Source organism: Neodiprion pinetum, chromosome 7 (genome assembly GCF_021155775.2).
Source record: "Neodiprion pinetum isolate iyNeoPine1 chromosome 7, iyNeoPine1.2, whole genome shotgun sequence".
NCBI classification, from domain to species: domain Eukaryota; kingdom Metazoa; phylum Arthropoda; class Insecta; order Hymenoptera; family Diprionidae; genus Neodiprion; species Neodiprion pinetum.
Genome location: NC_060238.1, coordinates 4,544,182 through 4,565,138, shown reverse-complemented (window position 1 = coordinate 4,565,138; position 20,957 = coordinate 4,544,182). Strand labels below are relative to the sequence as shown.

General features: G+C 36.6%; 1 protein-coding gene across 3 annotated transcripts in view; it reads left to right on the top strand.

Annotated features, from left to right (window-relative positions):
* The window catches only part of LOC124223299 (probable G-protein coupled receptor No18), a 38,094-nt gene extending 20,472 nt beyond the window's left edge, over positions 1-17,622 (top strand). For all 3 annotated transcript variants that reach the window (XM_069137834.1, XM_069137835.1, XM_046635121.2), the window contains 6 exons: positions 8,278-8,561; positions 9,307-9,444; positions 12,499-12,611; positions 13,363-13,696; positions 14,565-14,874; positions 15,976-17,622. In XM_069137834.1, the coding sequence (XP_068993935.1) occupies positions 8,385-8,561; positions 9,307-9,444; positions 12,499-12,611; positions 13,363-13,696; positions 14,565-14,874; positions 15,976-16,151 (1,248 nt within the window). In that variant the 5' untranslated portion in view covers positions 8,278-8,384 and the 3' untranslated portion in view covers positions 16,152-17,622. The remainder of the gene's footprint in view (positions 1-8,277; positions 8,562-9,306; positions 9,445-12,498; positions 12,612-13,362; positions 13,697-14,564; positions 14,875-15,975) is intronic.
* Positions 17,623-20,957: the final 3,335 nt, after the last annotated feature.

Below are 20,957 nucleotides of genomic sequence, written 5' to 3'. Positions count from 1 at the left end.
TGCGGCGCAAAATTTTTTACCGTCCTCTTCACGTATATCCCGGCGAACGATATGCAATATTTTCTCCTTCCTCCCTCTTTTTTTTTTTTTTTTTTCCGTCTTTGTCTCTTCGTTTCCTTATTTCTTTCTTCATTTTCGTGTCGTTTTTCCCCCCTCCCCCTCCCCCTCCCCTTTTTTTTTTTACCTTCGGCATGTGGCACCCTGATTCATACACGCTCAGGGTGAAACGTGTCGCGGACGGACGCAGGTATTAAATTCGAATCTAAGCCCCTTCTCTGCAGAGTACAAAGCCCTTTTTCGTAATAGAAAAGCTCGAAATTTACGCCAGTCCTTTCTGTAAGCTCTTCTCCGCCATCGATCTAGATTTTACAATCGTACGCGGATACGTGGATGAAAGAATATTTGATCGCTCAATTTTTCAAGGATTTTTTTGTATCGGATTCAATGTCTGAACGGAGAACATGTAATTCTGAAATATCTACACTGTTTAAAGAAATTATCACTGAAATCAATCGATAAGTTAAACCGAATCTTCTTCGTGTAGAACGAATATTTAAACGCCTTCATTTTCAACGAAAATATCGAAAGTCATATTATTGACAAGTTGTATCGGTACTTTTTTCTTGTTTTTTTTTTTCTTTCTCGTTACGAAAAATATACATTTGATATAAGTTTATCGGCTCACCTGATCGAAAAAAACAATTCGTCAAAAAATCGTTACAGTCTGGAATAAAGTTTAGAAAAAAAAAAAAAAATGTCGCTGATTGTAAAAGGTAATTGTTGCGACGCAAAATTTGTTTTAGATATTTTTTAACGACATCGAAGAATTATAATCGAGTTTTGACATCGAAGCAGGAAAACTATATGAAAATTACAAATTAATTACCTTCACTTGAAATTCGTGGCCTTTAATTTTTTCTCGACTCGAACGAGAGTTTATTTTAATAAAATTCAAATCAAGCAGCTTCGGTATTATTTTATCAAAAAGCATTTTGCCTCTTCGTAGTTTGAAAAATTTTTTCAACCGTATTCCATGTTTAAAAATAATGTATGAGGTAAAAAAAAAAAAAAAAAAGCTTCAACTTGAATAACGAAACGAACGTTTCGCGGTAAAGTTCGCGATTGTGCGAAGTTAACGGATAAATTAAGAAACCTTACCTGTAATTCACCTCGGCTTTATAAGTTTCACGATAATTAAGCCCCCCGATTCGGCGTTGCGTTGATATAATAATCCAGAGCCGCTGCTGATCGACACGCAGGTGATTAATGATCGAATCAGAGATGCGAATCACGTCTGGATTATCATACCGACTATCCCTTATTATTAATGCCCTCCTAATTGGCACGGGTTGTACCATATATTACTCGTCGCGATGATGCCTCTCAAACGAACCCTTCTATTGTACGAACAACGCCGTTCCTCTTTGCTGATCAAAATCCCTCGGGATAATCTCCCCGTCATGAAATCTCCTCGTTCGATGTTTCGAATCGTAGGTGCAGCAGCTTTGTAACGTCATCGACTTTACGCGATGTAGATACGTGGGTAGTAGATAGTTACTCCCATATCTAAAGGGGGAAAGCATCGATCACCGAATGCGGCCGGAAAATTAATTCCGCTACTAGAAACTGCGGAAATCGCATATTTGCATGTATATGAATTAGGGTGGTCCTTACATCGGGATCGAATAAAAATAAAAATTCATGATGAAGCGTGTCAAGTCGTTTCCAAATAGTGAGAAAAAAAAAAAAATCCCTAATTTTTTGCACATTTTTATTTCATTCCCCTAGTTTAACCCTTTAAGCGGGAATTTTCAAACTATTCAAAAAAATGTCCATCATATTTTGGACGAATCGCACTGAATATTCGAGATTATGGATTTTTTTTTTACCAACGAATAACTTTGAAATAAAATTCAGTATAAAATATAGTGAGTGAGCACATTTTTGAATAATTTGAAACCTCCCGCTTAAACAGAGTGACTGGGGAAATTAAATGAAAGTCCGAAAAAATTAGGGATTTTGTTTTTCCCCCATTTGGAATCGATTTAACAGGCTCCGTCATGATTTTTTATTTTCTGACCCCATATAAGAACCATCCTAATAAGCATGCTGCTTCTTTTTACTTTTTATCACCTTGTTTTCAGTATTTTAAAAAAGATCCTTTTCAAAATCACTCTCAATATTTGTAAACAATCGATCAGTTGAATAAAAAATGTGAAAAAAATTCAGGATACTCTTTCAGAGTTGGGACAATTGCAGTAAAATTTTTGCAACAAAGTCAAAAATTGTGAGGGTCAAGCGTTGGTTGGGAATTCGCATGGAATTTCCCATACATATATTATATTACACAAGACCGCATAGCGGTGCAAAAATTGAAATGCGGTAATGTTATGCGAAATAAAAATGGAAAAAATAGTTGACATTTTTTTTTATCTAATTATAAGAATCCGTTCGTTCTCAAAGTTATAAAAAAAAAAAAAAATAACGTAAACTTATAGTATTTCCAATCCACACGCAACTTCAAAATTTGATTTGTTTAATAAATACGCATTAAATTAATTCGCTACGAAAATATCGAAATAAATTAAGAAACATGTTGTATTATTACAGTAAACAAGATGTTGAATAATAAGTGAAAATTTGTTTCTAACGCACTTTATTCGTAAACGCGTGTGTTTTTGAATTACCATAAATTTCGCAACGAAGGTACAACGAAATCCGTTAAAATTAGCACATCTTTTTAGCCAGTGCGTTTTATACGTACATGTATATGTATATGTAATCTGTATGTATATATATAATACAAGTACAAGCGCGAGGTACGCAAGAAATTAATTTAATGAAATACCTGAAACTCGCGCATATATATGTAATAAAAAAAAATATATATATATATATATACATATTTCAACGACATGCTTCAGTGGCATAATAATTATAATCCGTGAATAGCAAAGGCAAGAGAATTTCAGCATCCCCGATAATTCGCGAGCGAAAAATATAGCAGCCTGAACCGTTTTTTTTTTTCTTGTTTTGCTTAATTTTTCTTTTTTCTCTTCCTGTCTCTCCGTGCAATGAAAGTGCAATTTCATCAGTGCAATGGATACACGAGACGGCTAATTACAGTTCGCGAACAGCTACGAGAGCTTGTTTATTATTTCCTCATGTATCGGTGTGAAATTGAAAAGTCAATGACTTCGTAGGGGGCTTAAATAAAAGCGGCGAATTATTGGACGAACGATTTGAAGTGAAAATTTCGATTGAAAAGACTGAAAGTAACGAAGGAAATGTTTTATTAAATGTTGGGAATTTAATCTAGTTGAGAATGAAAATTAATTTCGATACACGAATTTTGTATTTTGAATAATTTCCGATTAATAAGAAAATTTCGGAGTGAAATTAGATTAAACGGTTATTTTCTTTTGTTGGAAAAAACGTAACACGTCAGTCTCGGTTTTATTGGATTAAATTAACTCACTTTGGCAAACGATAAAGTAATATTTTCAAAGTTATCAACGACCGAATGTTCTTTGTTCAGATAAATTTTCTGTTGCTAAGTATTTTTCAACAATTTTGAGTAGAGATTTTTCAGAAAAAAGTGTCAACAACGTTCGTAGAAACCAGAACGATATTTTGGATTTTAAGTAAAATATTCTATTTCCTCAGATATTTATTGTAAATAACAATGAAACAATTTTCAGTTTCGCATTTAAATCACTTTATATTAAAAATAATAATCAACCACAGGTGAACAGAAAAAAATTTTGTTATTTTTTTTTTCGACTTTATATTTAAATAAATAAATTTTGATTCTATTCATCGAATAATATAACAATAATCTCCATACGTTACTTATAAAGTTTACCTTTTTCCCTTCGCGCAGTTATATAGAATCAAAATTTATTTATTCAAATATAAATTCAAAAAGAAAAATCCTGGACAATCCATGACGAACTCTTGAAGCGAGAAGCGAATAATCGTTACACGAATGCAGAGCATGATTCGTATGCACGTGATTCATCTGTAATCAGTCGAATGCAGCCCCTCAGTTGCGGGGATGAATATGTTGAATAAAGCTCCATTCAAATGAATATGCTCTGCATCTACACATATGATTATTATTATCGGTACCAGTGTCGATGATATGTACATATACACGTATAGAAAGCTCGTACCGCGTATCTGCGTACAAGTCTGTTCACACATGCTCAACCAAACGCTTGACAACTTCGCAGAATTTTTTCCGATCATTATCAATGCCGGTAAAATTATCACCCGATACCCGGGAACTTGTGCGGGAGGTTTTGAATCTGTTTTGAAATATTTAGTGGATTCGAATTTGAAACTGTTTTTTTGTGTGATTTTATTCGACAGTTAATTTGAATCCGAAATCGAGAGCTTTTTGTCAATTTTGTTACCAGATAATCGGACATTGAGTATTTATCAAGCTGGTTTTGTAATTGTAAACTACGAAGATCTGTCCTGAAAAATGATAATAGAATATATTTGGATTGTAAAGAAATGTAGATATTGATGCTTTGTTCACAAATGGCATGAAATTTTTTTTTTTTAAATTTACTACTTCTATCAAATTTTCAACAAATTTTTAAGCGTTGTCTAAGTTTTTTTTTTTTTTTTTTTACGTATTACAGTATCTTTTATTTCCGTATGTTTCAAGAAATCTTTGTAGCTTACCGATGTAACAATTCGATAAATACACAAAGATAATTGATTTGAAGTATCGAATTTTGGCCATAACCAATCGACTTGTAAGATTGAAAGGTAGTAAAAGCTCGCTACGTGTTCGTCAATCTTTCATTCACTCTACTAGATACGCTGAGTTAAATTAAGTTGAAACAATACCGATCAGATGTTTAAAATCGATACAAAGGTTCACCTATGATCGGCAATGAATTATCTATATCACGGAATAAACTCTTCGGGGTGGAAATGCGAAAAAAAGTATGTATTCTTATTGTATAGAAAGTTGACTCAAATCTCGTATCACTTATATACATATATAAAGGTTTATGAGTTGGAAACGTCACGTATAATGCACAAGAATAAAAAGTTGCGGAGTGAGTGTATCGCAGATATAAAGAAGTACATAGAAGTATCGACTATCGGATTCTCTTCGATTCCTAAGCCGTGTAGAAAGAATAACGAAACGAAAGAAGAAAGAGGGGGGAAAAAAAAAACCGAAAGAAAAAAGAAAAGAAAAGTCAACACCCACTCAAAAATGTGTCGAAGCTACTTTGCCGGTATTGCCAAATCCCTGCAAAAGAGATGAGTCGAAGCAGTCAGCGAAAATGAAGACTCAATTTCGCCCGGCGTTGCCTTGGGCGCTGAAACTGTACGAGAGTCATCCGGTATTGACCCATCGGTGAATTTGCCATTCCTCGTCGCATATCCCAGGTCCTGCAGGATCCAGGCTACGAAGCCGAATGTTGTCAACGAACTTCGAGAGCCGGTTAACGGCCTCTCGGAACCCGCGAATATCACTCGAACATATCGGCACATCTTGTTTTTGAATCGAGCGTTATTAGCTCGGTCGGTAAAGGGGCTTCCTGCAGCAGAAATTATACGACGCTACAGCTGTAGCCGATTTTATAGAAGCCAACGCTGACGATGTGAAGTCAAGTAAGAAAGCTTGTGAATTTAGATACGGCACAACTATCACCGATGTACTTGAATTTGTTTGTTTATTCGACTACTTGTTTTTTTAGTTCAACGAGGGTTTAACATTAATTTATCGCTACGCCAACCGCGATAAAAAAGAATACCAACATATTCTATATTTTCTGCCGTTACAGCTAATTTAAGTAGGTACGTACAAACCCGGTTTTGGATACAGATTCCTAAACCGAGTTCTTACCGACACTTAGCCAAGACACAAACCTTTTTCTAGAATTTTCGACGTCGGCTGATATTCTGACTCTGTTTTACTTCATCGATCGTCGGATCATTTGAGAAATGGGATTGTCTACCTATTCAGATACAAATCTAGTTTTCACTTTGTACCAAGAACAAAATTTTCCGTTTAATAACCTCGGTTATTGAAATTTCTCCCGGCAATGATGTAGACTCAAAAAACTGCCGCGGTTGAATTTACATTGCGGGGAAAAAACGTCGATGTTCAAACTGGTTTTATCCGTTATTGCAGCTTATATTTTCTTTCCTCCATTTCGATGGCAGAGAGAGGAGCTTTGAACTTCTTCGACAGTAACGTTTGTCACGATATTCCGTAAATCTGATCGAGATACCTTCTGTGTACACCTAATGTACATTAGAAATATATATATATATATATATATAGATACATGATGTACGGTGACGCTGTCGGTGTTGTACTTTCATGTTGATATTCCCTCTGGATTCCCGTGTCATATCGTCGTAAGCCGCGTGACGGGTGTAAAATTCTCCTGGGAGTGTGCCGAGCAAGGCAAAAATACAAAGCAACGTATCCAAGTTCCCCTGGATGTCGATCTAAGAATCGGGACAAAAATTTTCGCATTATAATTCTATTCGCGCATTTTCCAGTTTCACGTAAACAAAGTTGTTCGACAGATAGAAAAACCAACATTTTTCCTCGATCGAATTTTCCGGATTATATTCCTGCTCAGAATTTGTACAATTTTCCTGTTTGCACGCTTGACTTAGAGTCAACGACTGGGTCGTTGCCCTGCACGAATTGGACATTTAAAAACAGTCAACATCAGAGTTAAGGGTTCATTCTTCCTGAATGAAGATTACATTTCTGCAGGAGGTGAACTGCTGTGATGGTGGACGATATTTTTTCTGCTCGAGGTATCGAACGGGTATTAAAAATCATTCAATTCCCATGACGGGTCGAACTGCATCTCTACCTATAGGGCATTCCACGTAGAATAGACCAGGGTTTGATCCTTTTGAAAATTTGAGTAAAAAACTTTGAGCATCTAATTTTGGAAATTTTTGTTTCAAGATCTCAAATAAGAGTAGACTCAAAAGCCAACCGAGTCTGGGTCTACAATTAAAAATTTCTACATCTGACAAAAATTGTATGATAATTTTTTCAAATTTTCTAAATTTACAAATATCATGAATAAAACAAATTTATTGAAAAACGAGTGAAGAAAAACTTTATTGCTTTTTAATATTGGAACGACAATATGAAAAATTATGGACAAAATCCGAGAGGTCGAGGGCCAGGTCCTGGTCGATTTGGCACGGAATTCCCTCTACGTGAAACTTGACGTTTTTTCGTACGTTCGCTTATAACTCCAAAACTGCCGAACAGATTTTGATTATTTTTCTTTCTGTGAATAACTACAACGTCTGGCCAGGTTTTAGGCTATATTTCGTTACAACCAGATCAATAGTTTTGGGAGACAGAAAAACGATATTTCTAACGATAAGCCAAGTCTAAACGGTATGACACACTTGACTCTTAAAGACACAGGAAAATTATGTTGAAAACTTTTCAATGTCTCGATGACCTCTAGAAAAAAGTCCAATAATTTTGCCAGAAGAAGCAGTTAAAATTATTCACAGACTGCCAGTATCGTATAATGCGACTTTCAATTTGAGGATTTTTCTTTATCGCGGCGAAGTTTTACCGCAGCGCATAAACTTCCGGCCAAGTTTAAGTCTCGCAATTTTCTCTCTTCTTCTGAAAACCGCTGTCTTATAATCTTGCACGTAACCATTAAGGATAATTTTTCATTCAGTCTTTTCGAAACTGCAGTGGATCATATTCGTGTCGATATTTCGAACCGTTCGAATCCACGTAAAAGTCGTCTGTATCGATTAAAAAAGAAGGAAAAAAAGACAGTCTTTAAACAGAAATTTTCCTGTCGAGTAAAATTTTTTCGGTAAATATGCTTTTTTTCTGTTTTACTCTGCGACGTGATGTGTGATTATTGTGAATGCACGTTTATCAGTTTACTAAACATAAAAAAAAATGTTCCAGTATAATTTAAACTAATTTTTCCAATGCTAATCTTTTAGTGATTCGTGATCCTCTTATTTGTCTTCTTCTTCTTGTTTCTTCTTTCTTCGTATATCGGTAATTAGCGTAAAGAAAAACAAGCGAAGAACTTCGTATAATTTAAAAAGAAATCATCATACGTAGAATACAACTCAAAATCAGCCCTCATTTAAAACTGAACATCCTTACAAAAAGTTTCGCTTGATTTCCTTTTTTTTTTTTTTTTTTTTTTTTTTGCGGATATTTTGGAGGTGAATTTTATCACAAGAATTTTCGAGTAATAACGAGCGCTCTTTTCGTCATTCCAGATAATGAAGGAACCCTGAACGAGTTCCTGCAATCGCAGGAAATTCAACGCGGCCCGATAAAATTACGGGCTCCAGAAACGTGACGCGACCTACAGTTGAGATTTAAAATGGCAAGCCCGGCAGCAACGGCGGCCACATCCGGTTCCATCTGGACAACTGCAACCTACAGTACGAATAATAATTTCGTTCCAACTAGCGGGAAAAATCTCACGAACGAATACACGCCTCTTTGGACGGATTTGCTGCAGGCCGCTGTATTCTCCGTGCTCATATTTGTCACAATTGTAAGCTACGTGATTGAATTTAGGTGGAAAATACTGTTAAACCAACGAGCCATTGACTAATTTTTTTATTGACACTGCGTCTGAAAAATTCGTTCAAAAACTTGTCGATTATCTATGATTTTATTCTGATTAATTTCACGCAATTTCAACACTACCAGAGATATTTGAGTGATTTGACTGAAAAGTATTTTGGGGCTGTTCGAGTTTTTTTTTTTTTTCTTGTCTTTTAATTATTTTGCCAGAATCAATTAACGAGACCGAAAACTTGGATGAAAATATTTCGGAAACTTTGCTGGATGGGTTTTGCAAGAGGTATTTTGTGAAATAAATCTCTCGAGACGTCGATAAAGTTCCTTTATATCGTCGAACTCTGCTCTAGTACCAGAAAACTTTGCCGAAAATATTTGTCATCGGGAATCTGAAAGTGTTGCGAATTGCGTGAAGATAATTGGAGTGTAATCGGAACCGATCAAAGTTTTTGGAAGTTCATTTCTCACCGTTTGACACAAGAATTTGAAATCTTTTAGAATATTATTCGAAAATAGCCAAAACGTATATTGCATAAATTTGTCACGTCTACCGAGGGTTTGATTTGAAATTTGGGCCTCGTGATAAAAAAGAAAAAAAAAAAAAGTATAACATTTTGTCGATTGTGGTAAAAAATGAAAATAGTTAAGGACCGCGCGGTAACAGGAACTAAAAATTTCTATTAGTTTATGTTTATTTAATTTTTCACTTTTACAAGGTGGGAAACACTCTGGTTATTGCTGCCGTAATTACGACGAGACGTCTCAGGTCGGTTACAAATTGTTTTGTATCCAGCTTAGCAGCGGCCGATCTCTTAGTTGGATTAGCAGTTATGCCACCGGCCGTCTTGTTGCAGGTATGTAATAATTATTTGTACCCATGATTATTTGTTAATATGTACATACGTACCAAAGTGCGCAAGCCGAATGACCTTTTGGTCTGTAAAATTTTTTAATCTGATCGACTGGTTATCGGATGATCAAATTATCGTTTCGTTACGAATAATGAACGGATTATAACTTGAAAGACTTTGTCACAATTAAAACTTGTAATCCCTACGCCGGGATGGAATTGAGTTCTTGCAGGTCGGTTGTATCGCTTAAAAGTTATACAAGGTATACCGGAATTTTCAGTAACTTCAAACCCTGTGTATATAGAAAATAATTTATACACCTTTAACTAAATGACAATCAATTTTCAACCAACTTTCCTCGCTCCTTTTCTTCTCGACGGATTCCGATATTACGAATTCGTATCTTCTTAATTGAAATTTTACATTAATTTGAATAATTTACAAAATCAATTACGTCGTCTACCGTTACCAATATTACCCCCCCCAAAAAAAAAAAAAAATATAAATCTTATTACTATCTTCGTGAAAAAAAAAGAAAGAAAAACAAGATATCCATGTAAAAATATATCTCTTTTTGTTTTTAGTTGCAATCCGAAGGTTTACCTTTTACAAATTTCATCAACACGCACTGCATTTTTTACAATCAAGTATTATTGCAAATGAGGAAAAAATTCTCTGTTACGTACTCGCCGAAATTGGATGAATTTTCGAAAGTGACGAGAAACCTTTTACCCTACTTATATATATATATATATATATAAGGGATTTGCAAGCGTTCGACTTTCAGTTCTCTCGCGCTCCATAGAATTAGAATAGAAAAAAATAAATAAATAAATAAAATAAAGTACCGTCAGTTTTTACAACGAACTCGGATCCCTTAAGAGGGCTACAGGGATCCCCGTTCCCGGTTCAGTGTTTTTTTTTTTTTTGTAAACCACCCCATCAATTATGCTGACCTCTCTGGGCGGGTATATGAGCGTTGTATTCGAGTGGAATACAAAGTTCCGTGTATAGGTGCGCTGTTAAACCGTATACGAGAAATTTTTTGGCTACAGAACTCACGGACGCGTCGTTAACTTACTCAAAATGAGCGACGAGCTTAAAAAGTAAAGCCCTCGAATCCGATTTAGGAATTTTGTATTTCATCGTTTTGTTTTTTTTTTTTTTTTTTTTCCTTGGAGTAAAAATTCCATAACCGAATCCCAAAGTCGTTTGTTCAAAAAAACTTACCGTACAACCTAAGTTCAACGCTTAGAAATTTTGTAATCCAAAAATTTCGTCGCCTAGATCCGATGACGTTGAATCATTCGATACATTGACTTTTCATTCCGATCTGCAGTTGCGTTTCAAGTTTATCACTGTTCAAAGGTAGAATTTTGGGATACGCAGAAATTGTAATTGGATACAAAATTGCATGCGTTACACACGTCACGTAGATCGATTATACGCCGAATTGGCTACGATTGGATGCATAATTTTATAGCCCGTGAGCTCGGCGATGATGGAAATAGTTTCTAATCGTAATTCAGTACGATTGAATTCACGATTCGTTTGTTACAATGAATACAGTTTGATTTCGAATATATTGTCCTCGGGAAAAAGCATGGAATAAATATTTCAAAGCGTTCGTTATTTCCTTGCTGAATTTTATTGAGGTATGTACAAAACATCTCCGTGGAATTTTCCCAAGGGTATAATAAAATTATCATTAGCACTTGGGCCGGTATTCACAGGCCGTTTCTAGATTCAAGACAGTCTTGATTCAGCTTCAGACGTAACTTGATTGCCGAAGTCGGACTTTTCTGAACACCGTCTTGCCCACAAAAACAGTATTAAACTCATCTCTAGACTTGAAACTTTAAATGCGTCGTGATTTACACTTGCGGTTCATTTCGTCGATAAATGAGTTTCAACTTTTTGTTTGTTTTTTTTTTTTTTGGGCAAATAATATTAGCAGAAAATAGGACGAATACCTGAAATGCTTCAACGAGTGCGAATAAATCGGTAGAAGTTAACGCGCTGAGAAATTTATCGAAATTTGTTGCCCACTTCGGAACTTTGTTTTATCTTACAATTATGGTCTTTGTTTTTCTCACTTCTCCAAACTTTCTTGAGTGCTAGAGTAGTTTGATACTAGACCGAACAGCCAGTGGATGTTCTAATTTAAGCAGTTAAAAGAGAAAAAAAAACTATAGAAACTGAGAAACAAAAATTAAATTTTAATCGTCTATTGCCAACTTTCATCGGCAATTTTCAAGCTCTGTAATTCTTTTCTTTTTTTTTCTTACTAGAAATGTATCACGAGCAATCTACCGATACTTGGTCTTTTCAACGGAGATGCGCAGAGCAACTGAATTACTCAATCATTGTGTTTCAAATTAACGCGAAGAACTTTCTACTTTTATAATATGCGATGTTAGAGGTTGGCGAATAAGAAACTTGACGCAAACCTCGATAAAAGTTGTATACTGAGTAGGCCAATCGTAAAATATTGAACAAACGTCGATGTGTAAAATGTAATCCAACTTCTAGCAAATTGCGGTGGAATGTATTCTGGATTGCATAAATGCAGGCGGATTTGGTTGTCATATATTGATAGTTGCATAAATGCAGGCGGATTTGATTGAAATGTATTGTTAATTGCATAAATGCAGGCGGATTTAGTTGTCATGTATTGTTAGTTGCATAAATGCAGGCGGATTTGATTGAAATGTATTGTTAGTTGCATAAATGCAGGCGGATTCGGTTAAAATGCCTTTTAAATTGCATAAATATAGGTGGATGTGGTTGACATGTACTCTTGGTTTCCGATATGCAAACGGTTTTCGGTGAAATGTAACTAGAAGATGATAAATTACCCGTGTAACATTTCCACGAAATAAGCCGATACGTATAGTGGATTCGCGTGATCAAAGGTATATTACTGAGTAGAATTTAGGGAGAACAGTGGAATCACGATTTTCCTCCGTGAGAGAATCGCAGCATCAAACGAAAGGCCGAAAGCCGCTCAGACTTGAAATTATTATCCCGTTACGTGTTTTCTGGCAATGCTTGCAGCTGAACGGAGGACACTGGGAACTGGGAGAAATCCTCTGCCATTCATGGGTCTCTCTAGACGTTCTTCTGTGCACCGCGAGCATTCTTTCCCTGTGCGCCATATCGATCGATAGGTAATTAATCACTTAGGACGTTGATTGGCCAGAAACCGTACTTCTCATTAATTTTATTGATTGAGTACTTACCAAATGATTATACTCGGAATTTACGAAGATCTGTTCACAAATACGAAAGTAGAAAATACTGGAATTTTAAACAGAAGCTTAAACATCGATACTTGATTTAGAATCGTTTTAAATATCGGACCTAAACGTGGAAACAAGCCATCTCGGTGCCTACAAACAGGCAACCGGATCTACAATCTTCTATCTCAAAAGCGATGTTGTAACGCCCGGCTGCCTATCTGTAGGCACCAAAGTGCCTTGTTTTCACGTTTAGACCCGGTATGTTAAAAATATTCGTTTGGATTTCAATACATGACAGCTAGTCTTCTTCAAAAGACTACTTCTAATATTGTAATGATATACCTAGACTATAATCAACAAATGGTAAATATTGAATGTAGTTGGTGAAAAAAAAAGACAATCCGTTTCAGTAACTTTGTAGAAAACAACCTTTCGAATAAAACGCCTCATCGTGGGGTAGAATCGAACAAATCTACTAGATTTAAACAGTTTCAAAGGGATTTGAAACTGTGAATCCATATCTAAGCCTTTTGTTTGCGATTCCAGTAGGTATTATCGTCGTATTTCTAAAGATTTCGCGACAGTACTAAACGTAATGAAATTAATCAAAGGGTATGAATTTTCAAGCAACATATATATTTCATCGAATGATTTATATCACGAACATTGAATCTTGAAGGTACCTCGCAGTGACACAACCGCTGGTCTACAGCAGACGTCGAAGGAGCAAACGTCTCGCCGGCTCGATGATCATCGTCGTTTGGTTAATCGCTGGCGCTATAGCGAGCCTTCCGATGCTTGGATGCTTCCCCAACTCCCAGAGTATAGATAAAAAAATATGCTCATACAACATGGACACCTCTTACGTTATATTCTCCGCGATGGGTTCATTCTTTCTTCCTATGCTAGTCATGCTCTACGTTTACGCTAGGATATCATGCGTCATTGCCAGACGTCACAGACACCTCGAAACTACCAGCTCGGAACCGTTAAACAGACGAACTACTAATCAGGTATGGATTCGTGTAACGAAATAATGGCGCTGGTTTTCGTCATTTACAGCCTTAATAAAATTTTTACTTCAAGATTTTTCTGCTCGAACAGGTAATTTGAAAATCATCTGATGACTTGGCAATTTTATCACGAGGTAGTCGCACACTGAGCATTTGTCGTGTAGAAAAAGCAGTATATAAATATTCGTAAGACACGATCATGTTTCTAGATATGAAAAATTAAAAAAAATCACGGACAAGACAATTGTTTGGTCACGATGTTCAGTTTCATATATGCAGCCTTGAGATGGTGATAGAAATTTAGTAGAATCACCGAACAAATTCACTGATACAGATTTTTTTTTTTTTTTTGGCAACCGATTCGATACTTTTGTTAACGTCAGGAAAATATTGAATAATGAAATATTCGAAACGGTACAAGTGTGATTTAAAAAAAAAAATTGGTGTCTCAATTAGTGGGATTGTATGAGAGAAGATACGTCGCAGAGTTAAAGACAAACGAATCAAAGTACCATATTTGTCAAGTTTCTAAAACGATTCGAAATCGAAAGTCAGTATCTGATTCAAGCTCTTGTTTACAATTTCAGCATTTTCCGCATGCTTATAATAATGAAGAGAAATAAACATTATCGTATAATACGGATCCCTAAATTTTTTGAATACCCAACGCCCGACTGCCTCCCAATAAAACGAACGAAGCGGTATTGATTCCTCTTCGATACATTCCGTTTGCCGTCGAATCGACGTCCTCTCAAGTCGCTGGACCGAGTGAAACGCGGATGCATGGATTACGCCGGATCGAGTTAGCTTGACTTTTCATCACATTTCCGTCGTAAACGTTAAGATGAATTAATGTGTAATCTTGCAGAAAGAGCGTTCGCGGAGTGTGAAATCGAAGCGATCCGGCTGCTCTACGCCCCTCGAAAGTGGAGGCATCCCTTTCGATCAGATAGCCGACGAAGGGGAAGCTGAGAACTCCGGGAAAAGGATGACCTTCAGGACTCATCAGCAGAGCTGCATCAACAGGGTGGCAAGAGAGACGAAAACTGCCGGGACATTGGCGGTTGTTGTGGGTGGTTTTGTCGCTTGCTGGCTTCCATTTTTCATTCTCTACCTTGCTACCCCATTCATGCCCACTAATCCACCCAACACCCTTATGCCGGCGCTTACATGGTTAGGTACGTGTACGATTTTTACAAACATTCATTCATTTTATTCATGATTTTATTCATTGCATTCGGCGCTTCTCCTAATAATTGCTGCTAAATAACACTTTTCGTAATAGAATTGATCCATCAGGACGCGATCAATGTGTTTTGCATTATTATATCCCAACAAATTAGATTGGATTATCCTAAAGTTTCTGAAGAAACAAATTTTCTATAATTTCACGCTGAGAAAAATTTCATTTGTTACGGTAACTAGAAAAATTGAGTGAAACAAGTGTCGTTAAAAAAACTGTTTGATAATATTGCTGAAATATTTTGATAAAATTTACTACACGTTTTATACTGACTTGGAATTTTCGAAAAAACTAGTAATTACCCCCCTTATAATTAATCTTTTCCAACTCTTGTTAGCCGTTTTGTTTTTCGATGAACGCTTTTTTTTCAACCAGATCCGAACTACAGATTTATGTCTGACCGGAAATCCAGGGAAATACCTGATACACGTGCGGATTTACCACTTTTTCGTTCGTTCGCACGTCATTTTTTCCATGCTCATCGTCAATCCCTGTGGGCTTCAACCGGGAGATTAACCTGTCGAAGAACATCAATAAAGCTTTAGCCCTCTAGTGCCATGTACCTACTAGGATCAATCGTTTCGTCTCGCGGTGTTCCGTTTCAAATAAAGATACTTGAAAAAGTTCTAAACCTCTTTAATAGTCACGCGATTTCGAAGTAAAGAAAATTTTGCTACTAGGCTTATTAATTCTATTTATTGTTGCTGTGTGATTAGTCGACTACTTTGGTTTTTACGATTAATCGATTAATCGTACATAAAAATTACTCTCAAAAACCTTCAGATATTATATATATGAAAAATCTGCGAGAAATTTGATTAATTTTGTTAATTTTCAAATAGAGAAAGAAGATTGGAAAGAATATGAGTAAATTCCAGAGATTCGTTAGACTTTTACCTCGAATTACTCTATCATACTAATCAGTTGGAAGCTGTCTGCAAAAAATTACAAACTTGGAGCCTGTTAGATTTTCGATAAAAAGCGAAGTTCCAAAATGTGATATATTGAGGTGTTTCCGGTAATTCTTTGATTAAAGGGTGGATCAACTCGGCGATAAATCCGTTCATCTACGCCTTCTACTCGGCCGACTTCAGACTGGCTTTCTGGCGTTTGACTTGCCAGAAGTTGTGCAGAGGAAGAGCCGGACCGATTGTTCAACGCCGAGTAAAACCGCCAACGGCCGATGCAAGAACCGAAGCTTCGAGAACATAAAGTCGACGACGCGTGACGCGGACAAAGTGCAGGACAGGTCAATCTGGTTTGGGGTGAAATTAATAGTGTGACCTGATATATGGGTGTGCGGTTTGTGCGCGATGGGAATAGTGAAGGTGTCGCACAGTAGGTACTGTCATCAATTACTTTGACGTTCACGCGCTCTCTCATCGATAAAGGAAAAGTAAAAGCGGAACATCGACGCGTATACGTACATCCGTGCAGGTTGAGAAATCGCAGGGCGTAGATGATCCATAAAACGTCCGTAAGAAATATTGAAAAATGTTCCCTTCTGTGGCGAAAGGGCGTCAACGACATTAATTTTCATCGTGACGGTGCAAAAAGTGTCATGCAAACCCTGAAATGAAAAAAATAATTATAAAAGTATCGCCCCTCGTCTGTAACGGCGGCATCCAAAGGATTCAAAACTCTGATTTACGGTCAGTTGGGAAGTGAAACGTGCGATTTTTCGCGATCTGTGACACTATTTAGTACGTTTAATAGACATTTTTGACTGTGACGTATATCCTAAATTGCATAAATGCAGGCGGATTTGGTTAAGCTGTATCCTGAGTTGCATAAATGCAGGCGGATTTGAGTGCGACGTGTTTCGAATTGCATATATTCAGGCGGATTTCTGTGAAATGTATTCTTAGTTCCCTATATCGAGGCGAGTTTCAGTAAAATGTATCTTGAATTGCATAAATGCAGGAGAATTTAGAAGATGTTAAATTCCCCATGTAACGTTTCTACGAAATCAGCCCAAATGCACACACTGAAATGAAAAAATAATTATGAAAGTATAGCCCCTGGTCTGTAACGGCAGTATCTAAACGATTCAAAAATTTGATTTACGAGCAGCAGGGAAGTGAAACGAGCGATTTTTCGCGATCTGTGGAACGATTTATTACATAGCACCCATTTTTTCAATCGTTTTATTCCCCGCAGTTTATATAGCGTATATCAACTTGTAGTTGAATAGAACATATATGTAAGCTTGTAACAATCAACAAATAACGCCAATTCAGGAGTGAAAAAAAGTTTCAACGATTTTCAAATTCACTCGTGTTTTCTTACGGTGATTGAAAATTCCATAAAGACAATTAATAATTTTTCTAATTCCAAGAACTCATGTACTTAATGAGTCGTCGATATTTTTTTTTTTTTTTTAACGTTATACCAGATCGACGTGCAAAATTGTACGAATATAGACGTGATCTTGTTATAATAGCGATGTCAATTGTGTAAAAACGGTAATAATAACAATAACAACTATTATTATAATTATAATAACGTGAAAATATATTATTACCATAACATTATACTTTTAGCGTCGGATAAATTAGCCTCATCGTTGACGTTGTAGAGGTAATTTTCGTTAAAACTATCCATAACTTTTATCTAGTCAGAACTGTATGCTGTTAATTATCTCAAACTATTTAATCGAAATGAAGATTCTAGTTAAAATTGATTGATATTCTAATCATTCCGATCACTGTCCCCTTGGTCCTTTTTCCCGTTCGCCAACAAGTACAAACTTTATCACGTAGATTGTAGCGTATGAATGGAAAAAATCCGTTACCACATTATTATACTATCATGAAAATTACACAAGAAGACAAAGTTCACTCGATGTCAAAATACGGCTATTTCGCTAAAAGCTTGTATGTATGTATTGCTTCTTTATTATCTTCCATCAATTAGTTGCGTGGGATAAAGAAATTGCGGAGTAAATGAGAACAAAAAGTAAAAGAAAAAAAGAAAAAAGAAAAAAACGCAACAAACTCGTCTTGGTGAAGTAAACCATCGGGGAGCTCAGTCTGTAATTTATGTCACTAATGGCAAACGCTAATGAACGTCATTTTTACCAATTACGGAAGTGGTTCTAAATGAAAAACATTCTTCGTGAAGGATGATCAAATTACGAACGTGGGTCCGGGCCAAACGTAGAATTCGGCTGCTTCAATGCTAGTCGAATCTCCGTGGAACTGTTTGCCGCAAATTTTCCGCAATAATACGTTTTTAGAGGTAAAAATTCAGTACCTAGTCCTTCGATGCCATCACCAATGATAACTTATACCATTAATTCGATATGTCTAGTTGTCATATTCACTGATTTTAAACCGAAAAGTAATTATGTTTTTGCTGGGGTTTCATACATTTTCACACGCAGGCAAGTATTGGGGGAATTTTTACGCAATTCATTAAATTTTCCCCGGTTACGTTCTATGGGAATATGAAATCTGGGATTAAATTCCTCCCGAGAATAAGCCTTGGTGCAAATTGTTCAGTTTAATATCAAAGGTGACCCCGTGAGGCGTGGCACCAGTTGCACGTAAGTTGGTGAAATGCTCGTTACGTACCAATGAGAAATTAGGTACCGGAACATTACGTGGTGATAGACCCCCATAACGAGGGTTTCGGGAGGTTATTATCTCTCGTGGATCGGGTTCTATAATATTAGATAGAACGCGTTGGTCGGAATGGTCCCTACGGGTAATGCGATGCTTTACGATTACATCAAATCTGCTAGCGGGATTGTACAGCTAGCTCTGTGTTTTGTGGTTTATAGGATAAATCGGCCGAGAACCGTCTGAATCAGAAATCAGGAAGCCAGTCGTCAACGTCTTATTGGACTCGCAATTGTGAATATACGAGTACATCAAAATATGAATTTCTGCATTTAGGACAGTGACCGGAGTATAAAATAAATTATAAAAATTGAATTGAAATTTGATAATACCGCATTTCAGCATGGAAAGAAAGAATTTGATAGTTTGTAAAAATTTTCCCTTTCTAAACATTATTAACAACTTATTCTTCCATTATATGCCATATCTTTTTTCTTTTTCTCTATTAGGCGTATCGATCTGTGTGTCCTATGCTTATTCTATCTACCCGACTACTTTCATGTTCGTTCGTGGTATCAGGAGCACATCTGAACCGAGGAGGTCGCTTAAAAACGAGGACTGATTGATTGGTTGTTTGTGATGTTGATGCTGCGTGTCTGCATGCATTCCTGCTTGCTTAAAGGGGTGTGCGATATCGCTTGTTTACATGCTACTTTTGATTAGAATTAACCGAATCGGAGTAAAAGTTTCCAAGCTCTGAAAATTGAAAGAAAGAAATTGCTTCGATGCACTACATCGGCGTAATTTTGCGAGAGAAATCGATTGCGCACAATCCGAACACCCTGCAAAGCAACGCATCAAAATTTACAGACCAAATACGAAAAACAAATTTTTTAATACAGTCTGCTGTTTGTTCTATTTCAGCGTAAAGTCCGTGATATCAGGAGAACATCCGAACCATGCATGCCTGCCTGGAAAGGCTTGCGATCGGTTGCTTACATGCTAGTTTTGGTCCGAATCAATCGAATCGTAGAAATTTCATCGTAGGTCAAACTGCTCTTCGTATCCAAGGAATATATGACTCTAGAAAGTAGCACGTAAACAGGGACTGATTGATTACGATGCTTGCTTGCGATATCGATTGCCTGTGTCACTCGTATGAAATCTGACAAATTTTCCATCGGAATGCCCATAATTAGGTGCTTGTTTTACTGTTTAAATTTGGTAGTCTCTGATTTGGTACTTTTGTAAGATATTTCTTGGTTGCCTGTAGTTAGGCGTTATACCAAGCAGGTTATCTCTAATTAGGCGCAGCACCACGCTCAATCTTCTATTCGCTGTAACATTTCAATCACTGACTGCAACGAATTGAGACTACGTGAAATCAATTCCTTCCGAAAAAAATCCATCGATTCAGCATCATCGAAAATCAATTCTAACGTGTTTCAAGACTCGTCAAAGTTCAGTACCAACCAGAAGGGGTTACCCTAAATATTTTTTCGATTTTTCCAAGAACTCAAAGTTATATCTTGCATCTACAGTCAACGATGCAGAGTACGGGGAAATTAATTTTACAGTCTCTCAATGGCTTGAAATTTGGTGTGAAAGGGACTACTCTTCCTGTTCCTTTCGAAAGTTCCTAATTTTGATGACGAATATGAAAAAAACCGTTATTCCAATCCAACGTGTACTTGGATCAAATGATATACCTTATCAAATATCGAATTAAAGATATCAGTCCGCTTTTTTATAACGCAACTATTTCGGTCTCGCATCTTTTCAGGGTACAATTAATGCAAAGAGCACATCGAATATTAACAAACTGTAGACGTCAGTTTGTGACAATGCATAAGTGTACGCAACATTTTATCCGCTCTTTCAACCGGACTTCGACTGTCCAGATTAGATTAATACCATCGCATAAAATGTTTGTTCGAGAACACGCGTTACATTGCGCTTTGCCTTTCGCTCTGATGAGTCAGAATGAATGACGCCCTTTTCGATCTGCTTGCGTTACTTTAAATAGGTTCTTCTCACGTGTGACGTGAAGCCTGAATAAAGTATCTGATCTCGGAATGATCGAAGGTGTTGAATCGTTCACCTTCGTAATCATATGCAGCTATAAATTTTTCAGGATGTTAAATTGTAGAGTAACTGATAACGAAAATCGAATCCTAATATCACATTTGAATTATAATTTTCTTAGGTCATTATATTTCGGACTTGTTCCAAAATACCAGCTCAACATGAAACCGATCACTAAGGCTTCGGAATCGTAATGAAAATAATAAGCATCACGCCTCCGCAATTCTATGTGCTGAATAATAATTGAGTGATGATGATATGTAACCACCAACCATGCGCGTTGCCGATTTCCGTTTCCAATTAGCCAATTCCCTCGTAAGCTACGCCTGTGGATCCCTGGCATCCTGTTTCGTACCGGGGTGGGGGTACA